We start from the raw sequence: 19,291 nt of genomic DNA, 5'->3' as shown, positions 1-19,291 counted from the left end.
CCTCTGTTCAGAGCCCATAAATTGCCCCAGTTAAGACCCAAGAGAAGAACATCTATGGATGACACGAATTGTTACAGAAAACAACAGTGAACTCGTAACGGCAAAGAAGGGATATGATAATGGGTGAAAAAATGTTTATTAGAGGACTAACCAGTCCTCATGGGAGAAGACTCTTCACTTCCCTTTCCACATCCAGTTCTACACCCTGCTGGAGCAGGACCAGGTTCTGGGCCTCTTTTCCATCAAGTGCAATCTTTCAAAGCTTTGTAATGCACAATCTGGCTGCCCAAAAGCCTTTTCTAGGGTGGGACCCATAGGAGGGCTCATCATCCAAAACCATCAGAGATCACAGACAGACCATGGCATTTGGTTTGGGGCTGATATTTGATGGGTTATTCAGCTCAGTGCCTGGTTCTTGTGTGCTTGTAGTGAAAGGCATGCATGCTTGGAAGACCTCAGACACTAGTCATCCCAATGCCTGTTGGAAATAGCTTCTGGCCTGCTACACTGTGGGATTTTCCACTCCTAAGGCCATGCCGGTGTGCTGTATCATGGGCTGGAACAGCCTCTGCTTATAGTGCATGAAGAAATCACAGCAGTACTGAGCCCTATTCCACAGGCTGCCTGAAACAGCCTCTGCCCACCATGGGAGCAGCACAGGCTAAGGGATTTGGTGAGCAAGTGGGTCCCCACAGCCATGCATCCTTTCATCATCATCATTCCCCATCCCTCTGCAGGGAAGTCTTGTGTTTTCAGGCTGTTTTTTCCCCTTCTCCCATTGTCCTCTCCAGCTACACAGGAAATAGAAGACCAGCTATTTCCTTGCTGCTTTTGTTCAGCTGATCCCACAGCCCTTCCTCCCCAGCAAAGAACTTCCTGCAGCCCAGAAAGCCCCTGTAAACCCAGTGCCCCAAGGTTCACTGGCCAAGCTTCACCGTTTCCATTTCCCAGTCAATCATTCTCCACTGCATGCTCTACTGAAGGCAGCTTTGCAGAGGTCAGCCTTAGGCTTATAAACTGTTTGCTGATCCGGGACAGTGGTGCTGGGAGAAGGGACAGGTCTGGGAAGGCAGGGAAGGTCTCCTTTCTTTCTCACTCCATCCCCGGAGACGAGAAGGCCACGTTATGATCCAGCAACATCTGAGACAGCTCCTGCCAGAGAGGGAGATGGACCCTTCTGCTGCCTTCGCCCTGCTCTGTGGCTCGGCAGCAGCCGTGGTGGTCTGGAAATGGCTGGGCAAAAGGCAGATCCAGAAGAGAATGGAAGAGGCTCGGAGGACCCGGGATGAGGGTGTGAAGAAAATGGCAAAGGCCGCCCAGCAGTTCAGGGAGCAGGTAACCCATCCTTCTGGGGGGTCTGAGTGCCACCGGGGTGTCTGCTGATGGTTCTGCAGCTCCCCCTTTCAGCTCATGCCTCCATAGCTTTTATAACAAGGAGTGCAGGGGAGCCGTGCCCTCAACGAGAGGAAAGGCTGCCTTGGGAGGAAGGGAACCACACTGGCTCAAAATGATGAAGCACTGTAGACGTTCACTGATGCAAACCCAGTTCATTTGGAAACTAGAAATGTCTCTTGCCTCTATGCATAGAAGTAAGAAAACTTCTTCCCTTCCTAACTCTAAGCTTACACATCTGTCCACATCCCTATATCTTTGTCTCCAAAACCTGGCTTCTGGATGGAGGATTCCCAACAAGTGAGACCTGCCCCAGCAGGCAGCCCAGAAGATGCTTGGCCTAACTTAACACTAATGAAGCACAGGGCATTCAGTGTCCCCTGGGAACAACCAGGACACGACACAGATGAATGAGGCAGGCACCCAACCAGCATAGATGTGGCCCTGAATTCCTACTGCAACACTGATTTCTAATCACCTTTCTTCCCTGCTCCATTCACTTCTGAGTAGGGATACTGGTTAAACCAGCTCATGTTTACACAGGTAACACACCTAGAGATAAATCATACCTGCCTCAAGTGATACATATCTTTACAACCTTTTTTCTTAAATACATGTATCTATAAATATTATATAAAACCTTAAAAAAGTGGTGGTATTGAGAACCGCCAGTTTTCATCACATGAATAGACCTTACCCACCTGTGAGTCCCCACTGACTCATCTGTACTTTGCTGGGCTTGAGCTGTGAGATGTTTGTCCTCAGACCAGGCTGACCCACGCTGGCTGTACCCATTCTGAGGGGTGAAGGGCCAGCCTGAGGCTTCTGCGCAAGGACTTTGGTACCTTCTGCCCAGGCTGGTGCTTTCTCAGCCAAGGTTAACTCTTGGTCAGCGGGTAAGTCCTACAGTGCCAGGAGGAAGTCTCTGACGTGAGGCATTGCCTTGTCCTCTGCTGCAGTGGATGCATGAAGCTCTTGTACACCTTCAGAGACAAAAGGACTCCTGTGTGTGCAGCCAAACTCTGGATGAAACACTCAGCAGCAAAAGGTCTGAAGCCCCACGTGCAGCATCCGTCTTTCCAGCAATATCGATAATGTTGGCACAACTCAAGAGACTTGTCCCCCCTGAGCCAAAGAGTAACTGGAACTGCTGTCCTGGCATCCCCTTCATCTTCCCCTTGCAGGTCCCCAGTGTCCAGACAGATGCCATCCTGTCCCTGCCCCTGTTGGAACTCACTGGGAGACTGCGGGAAGGGTCTTTGTCCCCCAAGACTGTCCTCTACACCTACATAGAGAAGGTGAGGTGATGGGCAAATCACTTATGTTCTCCATGCCATGGTGTGTGGGCAGGTGGCTGAGAAGACTTGGAGCTAGTGATTATGGCAAGTCTTTAATATAGCAGATACAGGAGAATGATATGAAAAGGCAGGGATCTCTCTCTTTCGTGGGTCAGACTCATGACTAGACAATCCTTTGAGATGGCTTGAGCTGGGATGATCTGCGGAAAGGTGGTTACCATTCATGCCAAGCCACCAGTCCTTGTTCTGAATATCCAGGTAGCTACCAAATTATGCTATTCTTAACTAACACCTATTCCTCTATGTGTCTTGCAAAGGCCCTGGAAGTGACCCAGCAGACAAACTGCCTGCGACATTTCATCCCTGAGTGTGAGGAGCAGCTCCAGGAAGTACAACAGCAGAGGGAGAAAGGGCTGCTGTATGGCATCCCCGTCAGCATCAAGGACCACATCGGCCACAAGGTGCTTACCTTTTGTCCCATCATGAGCTGAGCTGGGTGGTGAAGTGGTGGGACACAGAGAATGAGGAATGGCCCTGAGCCCTCCATGCTTACACCAGGGGAGCCCGGCTGGGTCTGAGGCTGTAGCTCTACGTGCCATTGCAGCTGCAACCCTGGCGGTTAGAAGTCCCCTTTAGCAAAAAAAAACCCAAGTGGTGAATAGTTACACATACAAATACAACCAAAGGCCAGGTTGGATAAGGCTTTGAGCAGCCTGGTCTAGTGGAAGGTGTCCCAGCCCATGACAGGGGGGTTGGAACTTGATGATCTCTGAAGCTCCTTCCAACCCAAACCACTCTATGATTCAAATGATTTCTGATACAAGAGATGGCACAGGCTGGGTTGTTTGGGCCATCACTCAGACTGTTACTCAGAGGTTTGCAGTCTTGGGGATTAAAACATGGCTCAGCTTCTAGAAAGTCATTAGTAGCAGGACCCGTTAACCTCAAATCCCTGTTGTGCAGTAGCCTGGCCACTGAGCCCCTTAGCAAAGAGCTTGTGCATGAGGCCCCCCTGTCACAGACAAACCCTGATGAGGACTGACCACACACTCCTGAGCTGTATCTGTTAGTCAGTCTCCTCCATGTTGACTTACCAACACAGTTAAATGGCTCTAAGCCCAAAGCAAGCCCCAAACACCAAGGCTAACTGAAAAAGCACTGCACTGTGTTTGCATGGGGTGTATATTCCCTCTCTGAACATCCACTGGTGACTCTGCTCGGGCAGCAGGACACTAGGTTTGATCCTTGAGCTAGTGTACCTATGGAGTGGCATCTGGGACAGGGGAGAGAAATAGCATGGAAAAGAGCAAGGACAGCTTGCTGACGATGTCCACTGTCACTTATCCTCTCTACAGGGGCATCTGTCGACCTGCGGGCTTGTGCAGTGCCTGGGCACTGTGGTGCAGGAGGACAGCGTCCTAGTCAAGGTTTTGAAGAGCCAGGGGGCCATCCCTTTTGCAATGACCAACGTGCCACAATCCCTCTTCAAGTAACATACATCATTAGAAATCTTTCTTCTGGTTGTGCTCCTGAAGCTATAACCCACCCTGTAGGCCCTGGGACAGGTTTCTTCCTGTCTCCTGAGACGTTGCTTTGATGAGTCCTGCTTCCATCAGCTGCCAACAACCTCAGTTCAACTGAAAATAGCTTTCAGATAAGATTAAGATGAAAAAACCTTCCATAACATAAGAGAAACCAAGTGTACTTATGCCTGGGAGGGAAAGCAGAGGATTATGAGAATGAGCCATGTCCTGAGGGATTTACAGGATGGAAGGATGAGGTTTGGCTATGCCACACTCCCATTGGAAGGGAAAGCCAACAAACTGAAGACATTGTGCTATTTCTGACAGCCCACTTGCTGGTTTTCTTCTCCCCAGCTATGATTGCAGCAATCCCATCTTCGGCCAGACCCTGAACCCCTTCAACGACCACAAGAGCCCCGGGGGCTCCTCGGGAGGGGAGGGAGCTCTGATCGCAGGGGGAGGCTCCATCCTGGGCATCGGCTCGGACATCGGCGGCAGCATCCGCCTGCCCTCCAGCTTCTGTGGGCTGTGTGGGCTCAAACCCACGGCCGGAAGGCTCAGGTAGGGGGCTGAAGTAGTTGAATAACTCCAAAATCAAATGTTTTTTGTTAAACTAAAGCTAAGATTTATTGGGGTTAGGGTATTTTGTTTTGATTTGGGTTTTCTGTTTCACATAAATCAAATGCATTTAACAGCTTCCCACTGGTTCGGGTCCTGAACTGCAGACCCTGCTCTGCTATTCAAACATATTTGGCATCTCTCACCATTACTGAAAATAGAATACATTCCTTTCTCTTTTCCCACAGCCTGTCTGGAGCGAGTGGCCCATTCAGTGGGATCCTGGCAGGTACATGAATTATGTTTAATTGCTTTTCTCTACATGCTGTGAAGAGCCCTGTGTCCTCCTCTAGGCCTAGGGAAAGCCTGAGCCAATCAAGATCTGTCTGAAGTCCATTTGAAACATCCCACCTCATTCCCTGATCATCCCTTGCAGCCAACATGGCCATGCAGAGGGGTGGACTGGTGTTTGATGCACCCGTTTGCTTAACGTGGATGTTTGCCCTCTTCCCAATCTAGTTCCCTGTGCTCTGGGGCCGATGGCGAGGGACGTGGACAGCCTGGCCCTGTGCATGAAGGCGCTGCTCTGTGAGGAGATGTTTTGGCTGGACCCCACTGTGCCCCCCATCCCCTTCAATGAGGATGTGAGTCCTTAAGTCAGCAAGGCTCTTTTGAGGGTGCTACACACTCAAAGCATCATTCTTTAAGAGCCCAGTTATCTTTACATTACTGGTTTCCTATAACTTGTTAGCTCTCTTTGAAGGCACAATTAATAATTACTACAAGAAATAGGTTATAAATAGTTATCTTTTCTCTCTACTCAGTTGGCATGTAGTTTGTCAGACTGAAAACCCCAGAAAAGAATGGAAAGGAAGGCAACATCAGGAGCAAAAAGCTGGAAAGTTTTAGGGGAAGATGAGACAGGATCAGGAAATCTTTTGGCTGAGGACGTTTCCTTTCCCTCTGCAGCAGATGAACTTCAGGAGGTTTTTCCACCTCTGTCTTCAGAGCACTGGTTGAATTACTGGTCTTGAGTGGCTGCACTTTATATGAAGGGAGGGATGAGATGAAAGGGAGGCTGGAGAAAAAGACAAGGGTGGGGGGTTGGAAAGGGTAACCTATGGAAACTATAGGCAGCAACCAGAAAATTAGTTACTCCTTAACATAGAGCCACAGAATGGTTTGGGTTGGAAGGGACCTTAAAGCTCATCCAGTTCCTGCCCCCTGCCACGGGCAGGGACACCTTCCACTAGAGCAGGTTGCTCCAAGCCCCATCCAACCTGGCCTTGAACACTGCCAGGGATGGGTCAGCCACAGCTTCTCTGGGCACCCTGTGCCAGCGCCTCAGCACCCTCATAGGGAAGAACTTCTGCCTAAGAGCTCATCTCAATCTCCCCTTTGTCAGGTTAAAGCCATTCCCCCTTGTCCCATCACTACACACCCTTGTAGACATAAACGCCTCCTCTCCAGCTGGAGCTTTTGTCCCCTCTGCAGTGAGCCTCAGCACAGGGCAGCCCTGCCCTCAGGGGGTTGGAGATATTCCACTGGTGTCCCTGTGCTCCAGGTGTACTCCAGCTCCACTCCTCTGCGGGTCGGGTACTATGACACAGACGGCTACTTCCCACTGCCCCCTTGCATGCGGCGTGCAGTGCAGGACACCAGGAGGGCTCTGCAGGCAGCTGGGCACCAGGTGAGTACAGCCACGTTACTACAGCCATGTAATACAGCACAGGCATGGTCCCACATGGGGTAGCAGTGCATCTCATGGGGAAACAGCGCTGGCAACTGGAGAACTTGTATCTGCGAGGGGTGCAACAAACCCATCTCTGCTCTCCTGGTGGCTGTGGTCCACAATAGACAGCAGCATCCATAAAGTGCTGTGTTCTACCCTGGCAGGTTGTCTTGGAGCTATCTAGTACTGTTCTTCCAAGCAGGGCTCTGAGAGGTGTTTTTTCTCCTTCCTCCCCAAAGCCCATGGAGACCTCTGACCATCCTGGATCACTGAAGGAAAAGGGCCATGGGGCATAGGATGGGAAATATCTTTCGCTCCATCTAGACCTACCTGCAGAAACATGCCAGTGGTGCTCTTCATAGCAATGTGACTCCAGGTCTGAGATGTTGATAGTGCTGGGAGAGGTGGGAATCTGGTGTAACTTCTGGCTCAGGGGCTGCCTGGAGCTTGATGGAGGAAGAAACAGCTCTGGAGAGAGCGGAGCCAAACCACTGTCAAGGAGGAGTAATCCCATGGGGAAATGTCTAGGCTAGTAAAGGGTTGAACCAGGGCTCCGTTGACATGTGGAGCCTGGGGAGGTGCTGCTCTGCCTTTGAACCATATCCACAGTAGGGCTTTGGAAATTATCACGTTCCCAGGCTGCCACATCATCTTGTGTTCTGGTGCAGCTGGTGCCCTTTTGTCCACCTCGGATCCACTATGTCATGAATGAACTCTTTCTGAAGACCTTTTTTGCTGATGGAGGCCACGCTTGGTTGGACTTGTTGTAAGTAGGAGCCCTGGGGCAGCAGTGCTGTAAGACACCTCCATCCCTGTGCCCATGAGCACAACACACAGGCAAAACAAGCCCAGCTCTCCCACCCCAAACAGGAGATACTCAGCTTTCTGAGAAAGGGCAAACAGCTTCCCTGGCATGATCCGCTCCTCTTGTCTTCTCTCAGCACAGGAGATACCGTAGATCCAAGCTTGAAATCCCAGGTGAATTGCTGCAGGATCCCGAGGCTGGGGAAGAAGCTGCTGGCTCTGATTCTTAAACCTCTGGTGAGTCCCTGGCTTCAGGATCAAAGCAGAGCGGTGTCAGCAACGCCTTAAGATGCTTGAAAGCGTGGTGGAACTGAGAGCCACCTCTAACTAGAAACACTGGGGTTTCAGGCCAAGGCACATGCTGTCACTGTGGAAGGTCTTTCCTAGAACCTGATGGGATTTATCTAATGCAAAGGGAAATGAGAGAAGGACCAGCCAAGAGCTGTAAAAGATTGATGCAGAGTCTATAGCAAGTGGTTCTTCAAATACTAGACCTTGCAGTGCCCAATTTCCTAGAGTCATGCATTGGGATTACTGCAGCAGAGGGACTCACGGCTGAAGGTCTGTCCCTGTGTTGGAGACCTCCCAAATATCACAGCTTCATGGAGACTTCCGGTGATAAGAGATGGCCCTTACTGTAGTCCTTTCACCAGCCGAGCATCCTTTTGTAGGGCTTCTCTCCATTCTCTCTGCTTCTCTGTCCAGTTTTGTGGTTCTCAGTTGAGAGGATCAGAAAGGTAACAATGAGTGTGGGGCAGCCAAAGTGTTTGTGGAGGCCTTGCTCCTGTGAGATACTGAGCTAAAAAACGTTTGATTTATCAAAACTAATGAAAGGTGACTTGGTTCAAGTCAGTTCATTCCTCTGTGAGCAGGAAATACTGGGCTGTAAGTAACACATTGGGAAACAACAACCAGAAGCTGGAAGCAAAGTAAATTCAGAACCATGATGAGCATTTTTAATCACCATTCACTCTCAGTGTAGCATCCCCAGGGATGGAAGGGAGTTTCCCAGGATGTCAGAAGTTATTGCACCCCCATGTCATGTCCCTAACAGGAACCTCTTTCCTTTCCAGTTTCCCCGCCTGGCTGACTATCTGAGTGCCTTGAGTGGAATGAGGTGAGATGGCATCATCCCCAGGGATGTCCATGGACATGAGCGGTACCTTCTCCTCTTGGTGTCCATAGTGGTGTGGGGCTGGGCTCATTACAGCCTCTGACCTGCTCTCTGCAGGGGCTGTGCCTCCATCGGCTACTTCAGCCCTTCGGAATACATCTCCCCAGTGTTGCACTACCCCTAGTGTTGTCCTGAATGGATTGCGGGAATTGGGTGGATACAGTCATTTGGGAAGCGTGTGGTGGAGAGGAGTACTAAGTCCAGGCTATTTTCTCTACCACTTCCACACATTTGTTGCTTAATTGCTTGGCCAAATGCTGTAGGAAACTTTAGACAAGTTGTGAAATATGTATTAAGTAACTGATGAAATCCCTGGTGCTTATCAACCCGGGGGATTATTTAAGCAATTCCTCCTCTTAAAGCTTAAAAATGTTGCTACCATTCCCATTTGCAGCTCGGTGAAGGAGATGTGGAATCATCAACATCAAATAGAGGTATGTTTTAAGGCATTTTCTTTCTGGCATCATGCTACAAGTTGAGGCTTTATGACAAGTGCCAGGTCAGAGAGTCATCAGTTAGGAAAGGGGTTGTGCAGCAGGGTGCTGGGGAGGAGACAAGACAGAGGGCACAAAAAGAGAGGTAAAAATGGGGTAAACGGGCTTTTGGGTCAACCCAGCCAGGGCTTTATCAGTTGTTCAGGGTACTTATGCCCAAATGCCCACACTTGGTGGTCCCAAGGAAGGCTGTCCTTTACAATTCCTGGCTGCTGTCTGGCCACGTGCTGTCAAGGCAAACACATGCTCTTGACTCGAGTACAGCTTCCTGCTGCTGCCTCCTTGGCTGTGCAGAGCTTGATGCATACCCATGTGAAGCTGAGATGCTCCAGGCATGGACACGGCCTCCACGTCATCTCTCCTCTCCTCCCCAAGGTGTATCGTACTGAGTTCATCGCGCAATGGAGGGAACTGGGGCTGGATGTTGTGCTGTGCCCTGTCCTGGGGCCTGCCTTCACCATGGGATACCCTGGGAAACTGCTCAGTAAGTGAGTCTGGGACCTTCCTGGGAGGGCAGAGAGGTTGAGACTAGACAGAGACCAGGAGCTTCACCCCCCACCTAAGCATTTTATGGGCATCAGGAAGGAAGGGTAACTACCATAAACCTATCTAAGCAGATGGAGACAGATGTGGATGAAGTCATCTGATGGCAGTTGTTTCTTGCAGTAGAACTTGGACCTGTAGACAACCAGCCTTGTGCAATCTCTCTGTGGTTTCTAATCAGAAACACTGGGATTTCAGGCCAAGGCACATGTGAATGTGCAATGTGCAAGTCTGAAGGAGGGCAGGAGGTTGTGACTACCTGCATTTGTCTCTTCTGCTTCTCTCAGCTGCCATCTCCTCCACAATGCTGTATAATGTCTTGAACTTCCCTGCTGGAGTCGTACCTGTCAGCACGGTGACAGAAGTGGATGAGGAAGAACTAAAGCTTTACCAAGGGTACTGTGATGACCCCTGGGACCGGATCCTGAAACAGGTACGCAGCATGGAAAGTGGTGGAGCAGAGACTGCTGGTGGATGTTTAATAGTTTCACTGAAATCAAGGGCTGCTAAATGTGTTCATCAACATGGGCACGGTGCAAAAAGTAAATCACCTTTATATACCACTTGAAAATCCCTTTTCTCCCAAACCCTCAACACATAAGTCACTGAACTTTGGGGAGACTGGGGGAGCAGATTATAGGCTGAAACCAGAAAGGAGCCATGTAGCAAGGCTTGAGTAGGTCCCTGTGACAGCCGGAACCCACAGCACTGCAATGCACTTTCCTCCTGCTCCATGATGCCTTCACCAGGCCCATGCTGTCAGTAGAACATGGATGAGGAGTAAAGATGCTGAAGAAAGAGGGATCTGGCTGCAAGACAGCTCAAAGCAGTGTGGGTTGGGGTTCTGTGTGGTGGGATGCCTTAAACACACTGCCCCAGCTTTAGCAACCATTTCTGTCACAAGAACTGCAAGAGCCTCCCCTCTGCCCCAGCACACTAATGCTGCTTGAACGGCAGGATAAAGGAGCCACGTTCCTAAACCAAGTTTCCAGGAGCTGCTGGAGGTCTGAGGCCCCTGGTACCCCATCACCGCTTGTGCCCTCCCTGCAGGCTGTGTCCGGAGCCGTGGGGCTGCCCGTGGCCGTGCAGTGCGTGGCCTTGCCATGGCAGGAGGAGCTGTGCCTCCGGTTCATGAAGGAGGTGGAGACCCTCAGCCATGAGAAGAGAGTGGGGTAGCCTCCATGGTCCCCCATGCCCAGGGCCAGTGGCAACATGAGATGACAGCGCTGCACCACTTCTCTTGCAATCAGCAGTGCAGAGACGACAGCGAGGAGGGAAGGAGGAAGGAAAAGCCATTTCCTGCCCTGTCCTCCTTGCCAATAACCACGGATCCTGTAAGGAACCAAGATGCCATACAGAGGGTGGGACTGGTTTAAGCTGGGTTCAAATGATAATACATCCATGAAACGCACTTTTCTGGATGGATGGACACCATGGATGGGGGTTCACCCTCATTTTCACCTTTGCTGCCCCTTGCAGAAGCAGGGTGATGCTGACAGCAAAGGATTACAAAAGCTGAACAGTATAGTCTTGCTGACACTGGAGTGACTTCCTATGGATATAACTATGGCTGCCCCGTAAGGAACACGGCCATGTGAACCCTCCCCATCACTGTATTTTGCACACAAAAATAAAAATGTAGCTATTAAGCAACTCTATTAATAAACTCCAGTAATTGTTCACTGATGGCTGTGATTATATGAATGCACAGTTATTACTCAAAATCATACAAACACCTTCACATTGGCCATTAAATAGCATCTAACGTGGGATTGCTCCCACCTTCCATTTCAATCACAAGGATGAGGGATGGCAACAGTCACTGGCCATGATCCTTCCACCACCAGATCTTGAGCATCCCAAGCACATTTCCAACCTCACAGCAGGTGCATTCTTAGGAACCTCTTATTTCTGGACCTCAGGCTGCTCTTTCTGAAGGTAGGAGATAAGCAGAGACAGATGCAACTCAATTACGCAGATCGTGAGATCTGGGACAGAGAGGCTGAGATCTCCAGATGGTGTTTGTTAACCCAAACCTGCGCTTGTATGATCAAAGCAGTCAGACAGGAGCGAGAGCACAGCATCCACAGAGGGCCATCTGCCCCATCCTGAGAAGGATGGATAAATCACTCCCCCTGATAAGTAAAAAAGCACACTTCCTGTGGGACATTCCAAAAAGAAAAATAAATACAAAGCAGTTCTGCTTTCCCTGGAAATCCGGGGCATTTCCTGGTAGCCAGCACAGCCTGTTACCCCTTCTACACCCGGTGCAGTCTGCAGAAATACATAGGTCCAAAGTTGGCCGTGAGGTGAGGCAGAACAAGCTCCCCCAGCCGGCAATCCGAGAAGAAGGAAAACGTGTCCTGGAAGAGCGTCCGGAAGTGGCTCAAGTCCTCAACATGGACACTGATGTTAAACTGTGTTTCTGCAATGTCCACTGCTCTCTCGATCACACACTCATTCTGCAGCGAGGAGAGGGAGCACGTAGAATACACCACCTTTCCTCCCGGCTTGGTAGCGAGGATCCCAGCCCTGCAAGCAAGATGAGCACACACACTGTCATGAGAAAAGGAGCGTGTCGGACACCAGCATTCCTACCCACTGATATTGGGAAGACAGCATCTAACTCATAGCAGGTCAGAGACAAATCTCAAACCCCATAGACTCAGCACTCTCACTGCAGCTTGAGGACTGTTTTAGACCAGGGCAATACAAGTTAAATAGATCTGTAAGACTGATAAAGTACTTAACACAGGAGAGCAGATAGAAGGAGTAATCCTGCATGCACCTGCAAAGGAAGGGGTAAGAGAACATGCAGGGAAGAGGCCCTTGCAGTTCAAGTGCTGCCATGGGGCTCTAATCTGTTTCCTTACTGCCCCAGCTCGCAGTCAGCCCATTCAATCTTCCTAGCTAAATGGGGGGACAAAGTGCGCCCATATCCTCCCTTGTACTGGGAGATGTGGACACTCAGAAAACCTCCAAGGCTGACTGCCAGGACCCAGGGAGATCATCTTGCACAAAAGGACAACACTTCACCCATCCCGTTCCTTGGACCCTCCTCCCTACCTCCTGTGGCTACCCTCTGACCGAGAACATTTGTCCCTTCTTACACACACTATGATTTGATGTGTTTAGCTATTGCCATTCCAGAAAACTACACATGGTTTCCACATTTCCCAGTTGGGGACACATAAAGAAAGAAGAGGTTTCAGTGCTGGCCATGGAGAGCTGCTAGTGTAACACAAACAGCCCCAAGACACAGCATCAAACTCACATCAGCAGCTGCAGCTGCAGCATGGGCAGCATCTGGCGCTCCTTGGTTCGTCTCTTGTGGAAGATGTTGTTCTCCTCCTCCATGACAGAGTGTCTGTCTGTCGTGCAGGGCACATCCACCAGGACCTGCAGCCGCAGAGGTTCTGCATCAGCCCTCAGATAAGGTCCAGCTCAGTAAGACTCCTACTGCAACCTGTCCCTTGCCCGACTCCTCCATCCTTGTCATACTCCAAGCAACTCTTGTTACCCTGCCTGGCTGATACTGCCCAAACACTGTTGCGCATCCACACTGAACTGCAACTCATCTGGCTGTTTCTGCATCTCAGGAACATGCAGACACAGACATGATCATCCTCATAGACCTCCTCTGGACTTGCTCCAACAATCCCATGTCTTTTTTATGTTGGGATAACATCACGCTCTCACACGTGTCTTCATTTAACATTTCTACTCTATGCATCTTTCTGGTAGGCATTACTTCAGCACCTATGGTTGCAACCACTCACAGCCAGAACTCCTGCAGTGACATCTCCTGGAGAAACAAACCCAGCTCCTAAGGCTGGATGTGAATATCTGGCAGCATGCTCCCCAACACACCCTTTTTCCTGCTTAAGCAATAGCTACCGGGGTGGTCCTAACGGCTGCATCTGGCTTAAGCTGTACTTTGGGAAGACAGATAACGCAGTAGCCAAGGGCCATGAAATCTTGCTCAACAGCTGGAAATACAGCTGGTGCGCAAATGTGACCTAAGTCAATCATCTTAGTCCATAAACAGTGGACAGCCCATGGTCTGTTGAGCTCTCCTGCATGGCAGCAGGCTGCGCACCAGGATCTCCCCTTGAGTGAGGATACCTCTCAAGGTTACACCTTGAGGTTGAGGGGATCCTTGCCACAACAGATTCTTGGTAGGTGATTATTAACAGTATGCTAAATTTGCAATCTTAGCTAAATGATATGAAGGACTGGTTGTGCACGTACAATCCCTTAGACATAAATCACTGACCAAGTCTGGGACTAAGTCTGGATCCAGTTCCAGACTCCCCTCTGAGAAGGAGTTTAGAAAGCAAGGGAGTCCTTTCTGAACCTCTCAACAGGAAAGTCTCCCTAGCAGTTTTGTCTGACCTTGCGCTCTATATGGTAAATAACCAAGTGTACATCAACACTGAATCTTGTTAAACCACTGTCACATTTACTAACACTTTGGTTAAATCACTCTTTTGTCTCAATAAACCTATTGCTACTTCTCTCTTACAAGTGCAGCATGTCACTACATCCCCAACAGGCTGAGAAACAATAATTATCTAATCTTCACATTTAACCCCTTGCGGGTGATTGATTAGAACAGGACTTTTAAGGGCTATTACACAGGTAAATAAAGGCACAACTACGGATACCCATATGCTCCAGATCCTACAGGAAGGCAATGCTACTCCTTATGTGGTTTAGCCTTCTCTCTTCCTCTGCATTTAAGATTATGGAAAACTGTACACAAATACTCTGTCCAACCTGGCCCTGAACCCTGCCAGGGATGAAGCATTCACAGCTTCCTTGGGCAACCCATTCCAGTGCCTCACCACCCTTACAGTAAAGAGCTTCCTCCTTACACCTAACCTGAACTTCCCCTGTTTTAAGTTTTAACCCATCACCCCTTGTCCTATCACTACAGTCCCTGATGAAGAGTCCCTCTCCAGCATCCTTGTAGACCCCCTTCAGATACTGGAAGGTTGCTATGAGGTCTCCCCACAGCCTTCTGGCACAGGGTTAGAACTATATGATCTTAAGGTCCTTTGAACCCTAACTATTCCATGATTCTATACCGTAGGATAAGCTGTTGGCTTCCTCCAGAACAGGAGGGAAGTGAAATAGATCGGTTTATCTTCACTGGCTCCCAATCACCTACCTTATGGAAAGTGCCACCTTCCAGCTGCTCCCAGTCTCTTCCATCATAGGATGTAACACTCACAGTTTCCCTGACATTTTTGGGAACATAGCTGTTGAGAATGCTGTACAGCCTCTTTGTCCGGGAAATGGAGACGTCGTTGGCTGCCAGATGCCCTGGGAGGACAAAACAGGCACACTGGGAATGTCACTCACAAAACCACATCAGAATCCCAACTCTTATAACCAGAAATGATTAATGGTCAGACATCAATGGGCTCGGCACACTCTTCCAGCCTTGTTTTACCCGTGGAGGACAAAGAACACTTACCGCAAAGCCCAGTCTGCAGCAGAGCCAGAGTCTTGCCACCCGGAGCAGCACAGAGGTCAAGGACCAAATCACCCTGCTGCACGTCGAGCGCCAGGACAGGCAGGAGAGACGCTGCATCCATGAGATAATAGTCAAGGAGCCCCAGAGAGTCTTGCCTGAAAACCACCAGTTTGAATAAAAAAAACAAAGGGGTGAGGGAGGGAAAGAAAAGAGCAGTTGGAAGTGAGGATGGGGACATGCAGAAGCAGCGGGTGCTCACACACATGTAGCCCATGAGGCTGGCAAGGACAGCAGGAGGTGCGTCCCAGGGATGTCTCACCGTGCAGGGCGGAAGCGTGTGATGTCCCCCCTGGGGTAGGTGTAACACTTGATGTTGGAGTTGATGGAGGCACGAAGTGGAGGTGACATCTCTGCCTGTGTCTCTGTCTGCACCACTGTCCTGACCTTCCCAGGTCCCTCCTGGGACCTGTTCTCCTCTCTTCTCACTTCTTCTGCAGCTGCACCCTGCTGTGCCTTTTTGGAGCCTTCGGACACAAAATCAGTGGCGTTCATCAGCTCCAGCTCCTGAGTGACGTAATCATCAGCAGAGAAGTTGTTGAGGAGGGCACCGTACTTCTGCTCACAGAGCAAGCTGGCGCGGACAGAGGGCCACAGGTCCTTCAGCTGCAGGCTGTAGCTCGTGTCCAAGTGGTGCAAGGCCAGACGTGTGCATGGGATGCGGGGAGCTGTGGCAGCCTTGGGGGAGGAAAACATCAGAGATGTTAAAAGACAAAATACCTCAACATCCCCCCCCCATCCATAATGTTTTCCCTTCACAATCCAGTGCCAAGCTCTGTGCTGCCAGAACAGGGGTACAGGGTGCAAAGAGAAGCTGTGGCTGTCCCATCCCTGGCAGTGTTCAAGGCCAGGCTGGATGGGGCTTGGAGCAGCCTGGTCTAGTGGAAGGTGTCCCTGCCCCTGGCAGGGGGGTTGGAGCTGGATGAGCTTTAAGGTCCCTTCCAACCCAAACCATTCTATGATTCTATGTTTCTAGAAGTCCCCGAAGCCTTTTCTGCAGCCCCAAAGGGTGACCGTGTCCTAAACATCTATGGGCTGATGGTCCCCTGGAGAGGCTCAGGACTGGGAATGACTGAATGGGGCTGGAAGCATGGAGTGAGCATGCAAGGAGGGGAGCGGCTGTGTGCAGAGCAGCGTAATGGGGATGTAACGGGAGAGGCGGTGCTATAGGTGCAGCGAGAGGTGCAAGGGGGTGAAATGGAGAGACTGGAGGGGTGCAGAAGGGTTAGCGGGGACAAAAGGGAAGGTGCAGCGCAGCGCCACGGGGTGCAGGGCAGGGACCCGCTCACCCACTTCTCCTTGTACCGGTACCGGCGCGGTACCGGTCGCAGCCCCGGTGCCGGTCCCCTCCGCAGCAGCGCTACCGCTACCGCCACCGGCCCGCGGGCACCCAGCGCCGCCATCACTCGCGCTTCGCTACGGCGCCTTCCGGGGCGGGACCGGCAGCGGCTCCGACCCCGCTCCGCCTCCCGAGAGCTCACCCCCGGTGCGGGACGGGAGGAGGCGGGTTTGGATATCCACTGCCAGTAAGGACCCAGCAACAGGGTGAAAAACACATCCAGCCCTCCCAAAGGGAACATGTTACACTTACCCTAATAAAGCTGCGTTTCAGTCCACTAGGGATTAAACCGGGAATCCACCTGCAAAAGCATTATGAACTGCTGTGTTGATAAAGAACAGCCGAATCTAAAAGGTGGTGTTTTTCTTCTCACTTTGATGAGTAGCTGAGGAAGTTCTTGCTGCCCTGTGAAGCAGCCCAGTTTTCCTGCAACTGAACACCCTAGTGCGGAGAAAAAGGGGCAGAGGGTGCACAGGGCAGTCCCAGGTCAGCAGAAGGGGCTGGTGATTTGTGCTTCAGAGGAAGCTTCATTTCCCCCCTTAGTGCTCCAGTTGGAGTTTGAGCAGGTGGAACCCCCACCATGCCCCTCTGCAGCCATGGCCGGTCATTTTGGGCAAGGTGGCAAAGCCAACCACAGCCAAGAGGCTCCTCCAGCAGCATTAGGGGACAGCGAGGGCCAGCTGTTTTTCCCCCCAGGGGGATGAAACTTTCCTCTCCAAGAAAGGGGCCACTCCCTTTAGTTTAATTTAATGTGATTAACTTACTGCATTAACAATATTGGTCTGTGGGGCTTGGAAATAAATCTTTGTGGCTCCAGTAGACAAATTCTTCCCTGTGGGATCAGGATCCAGTCCCTACACCTCATGGATGCACAAAAAGAACACTCCCACAAGTGAGAAGTCTTCTCCCCCCCACTGAGCTCTGACACCCACTAATTCCACCTTAACCCAGTACTACCAGCAAGGAGCTTAAGAACTAGGAAATAAACAGAGGCTGTTTCCATGGGAACTCAATGTTTAATATGGAAAATTACAGAACATCAACGTGGTTTTTGTGTAGCTGCACATCTTCCACAAGAACAGACGCAGAGACAGGCTGACGCTTGGCTGCTGCCAGGAACGGGCAGGAGCAGAACTGTGAATCCAGGAACCACCAACATGGGCCGTGGAAGCAGATGGACAATGGCGCCCACCTTCACTTCAGGTTCTTAAAGAGTTTGTGAGCAACCTGAAAAGAAGCAAAGCCCTCAGTAACTCGTAGTTTAGGGCTGGAAGGCAGCAGGGTGTTATGATGTGCATCTTGGCTTTCTGAGCCCCACAGCTGTTGCTTTGCAACAGGTCACTCAAGAGAACAAACAAGCCAAGATCTCTTGCAAAGTTTCAGCTCAGGTTAAAAGGGTTCAATTTCAAAATGGCAAATACAACACTGAAAGAGCAAAGTGCTATCTGTGGGGCAGAAACATCATGTTTGACTTATTTAATCTTTTAATAACCTACTGAATTCCAGCTGGAGCAGTCATAACAAGGAGAAAACAAACATTTAACATGAGAAAGCATCAAGGCTCACAGTTCTTCTGACCACATCTGACACCTGAACTGCCTGCGCTTTTGGAAGCATGGCTAAAGCTTCTCCCGGCACCAGCAGGGACGCTGCACCTGCAGGTGCTGCACTTACGCAGTGGTCCCTGGCATGCAGGAAATCAAACAGCTCCTCTGTGCACTGCTCTTCCGTATGGGACCTGGAGGACACCCGCGCATCGCACTGCTCCAGCCGCTCCCGCGCCTTCACGCATTTTTCCGTCTGCTCACAGTGCTCCCGGACAGTGGTTAAAGGATCCTGCGGGCACAGGACTGCCGTGAGGGCAGGGACACCCTGAAACACCATTTCCCCCTATACGCTTCCCTGAGACCCATTGCTTTAAGAGGAAGCCATATGTCCCTGTGGAAGTTGGAATCTGAGCTGCCCCCATGCTAAGCTGTGGATCTGTCAACCACAAAATCGTTTGGGTTGGAAGGGGCCTTAAGATCATTTACTTACAACACCCCTACCACGGGCAGGGCCATGTTCCACTAGATGAGGCTGCTCAAGGTGCTGTCCAGCCTGGCCTTGAACACTGCCAGGGATGGAGCATTCACAACCTCCCTGGGTAACCCATTCCAGTGCCTCACCACCCTCACAGTAAAGAACTTCTTCCTTATGTCCAATCTAAACTTCCCCTGTTTAAGTTTGAACCCGTTACCCCCTGTCCTATCACTGCAGTCCCTAATGAAGAGTCCCTCCCCAGCATCCCTGTAGGCCCCCTTCAGATACTGGAAGGCTGCTATGAGGTCTCCACGCAGCCTTCTCTTCTCCAGGCTGAACAGCCCCAACTTTCTCAGCCTGTCTTCATACAGGAGGTGCTCCAGCCCCCTGATCATCCTTGTGGCCCTCCTCTGGACTTGCTCCAACAGCTCCATATCCTTCTTATGCGGAGGACACCAGAACCGTACACAATACTCCCACTTACCACCAGCTCTTCCTCCTCCTCCTGTGAAAACAGAAAGCAGAGCCGTTACCGACTGCCCGCCCTCCCGGCCGCGTCCCGCGGGGCTCCGGCGCGGCCGCGCTCACCTCGGGCTCCCCGGCGTGAACGACGCTGTCCCGCAGCCCCATGGCCCCGCTGCCGCACAGAAGGACTCGGCAGGGTCACCCGCCGGAAGCTCCACTGCCCGCCCTGGAAGCGGAAACGCGCCGGGACTGCTCCAACACAGGGTGGTGCTTCAGGAACGGCGCGTCCTTTGTGAACATGGTTTTGTCTGCCTTCCTCTTGTCTTCCTTAGGATCACAGCATCATTTAGGTTGGAAAAGACCCTTAAAATCATCAGTTCCAACTGTCACGCCAGCACTGCCATGTCC

General features: G+C 50.9%; 3 protein-coding genes across 3 annotated transcripts; 1 reads left to right on the top strand and 2 right to left on the bottom strand.

Moving 5' to 3' along the window:
- Positions 1-532: 532 nt before the first annotated feature.
- LOC134165849 (vitamin D3 hydroxylase-associated protein-like) lies at positions 533-11,204 on the top strand. Its single transcript, XM_062623021.1, is given in 16 exon segments — positions 533-1,335; positions 2,577-2,690; positions 3,008-3,151; positions 4,046-4,179; positions 4,568-4,774; positions 5,020-5,060; positions 5,291-5,415; positions 6,336-6,461; positions 7,172-7,269; positions 7,445-7,544; positions 8,381-8,424; positions 8,876-8,915; positions 9,351-9,459; positions 9,806-9,951; positions 10,569-10,755; positions 10,758-11,204. Coding segments are annotated over 16 exon segments (1,962 nt in total). The 5' UTR covers positions 533-1,125; the 3' UTR covers positions 10,895-11,204.
- Positions 11,205-11,665: 461 nt separating this feature from the next.
- On the bottom strand, positions 11,666-16,509 carry NSUN4 (NOP2/Sun RNA methyltransferase 4). The gene is made up of 6 exons (XM_062623030.1): positions 16,347-16,509; positions 15,320-15,735; positions 15,001-15,155; positions 14,692-14,846; positions 12,793-12,917; positions 11,666-12,050 (listed from the first exon to the last, which is right to left on the bottom strand). Exons 1-6 carry the CDS (start codon positions 16,458-16,460, stop codon positions 11,777-11,779), a joined length of 1,239 nt encoding a protein of 412 aa, XP_062479014.1. The 5' UTR covers positions 16,461-16,509; the 3' UTR covers positions 11,666-11,776.
- Positions 16,510-17,392: 883 nt separating this feature from the next.
- LOC134165860 (cytochrome b-c1 complex subunit 6, mitochondrial) lies at positions 17,393-19,142 on the bottom strand. The gene is made up of 4 exons (XM_062623037.1): positions 19,007-19,142; positions 18,903-18,923; positions 18,071-18,232; positions 17,393-17,623 (listed from the first exon to the last, which is right to left on the bottom strand). Exons 1-4 carry the CDS (start codon positions 19,046-19,048, stop codon positions 17,591-17,593), a joined length of 258 nt encoding a protein of 85 aa, XP_062479021.1. The 5' UTR covers positions 19,049-19,142; the 3' UTR covers positions 17,393-17,590.
- Between the last annotated feature and the right edge of the window lie 149 nt (positions 19,143-19,291).

The sequence above is a fragment of the Pezoporus occidentalis genome, unplaced genomic scaffold, assembly GCF_034315485.1.
Source record: "Pezoporus occidentalis ecotype Australia unplaced genomic scaffold, CSIRO_AGI_Poc_V1 ctg25, whole genome shotgun sequence".
Classification (NCBI taxonomy): Eukaryota; Metazoa; Chordata; class Aves; order Psittaciformes; family Psittacidae; genus Pezoporus; species Pezoporus occidentalis.
The sequence above is the reverse complement of the archived record's forward strand: the minus strand, read 5'-3'. Positions and strand labels throughout refer to the sequence as shown.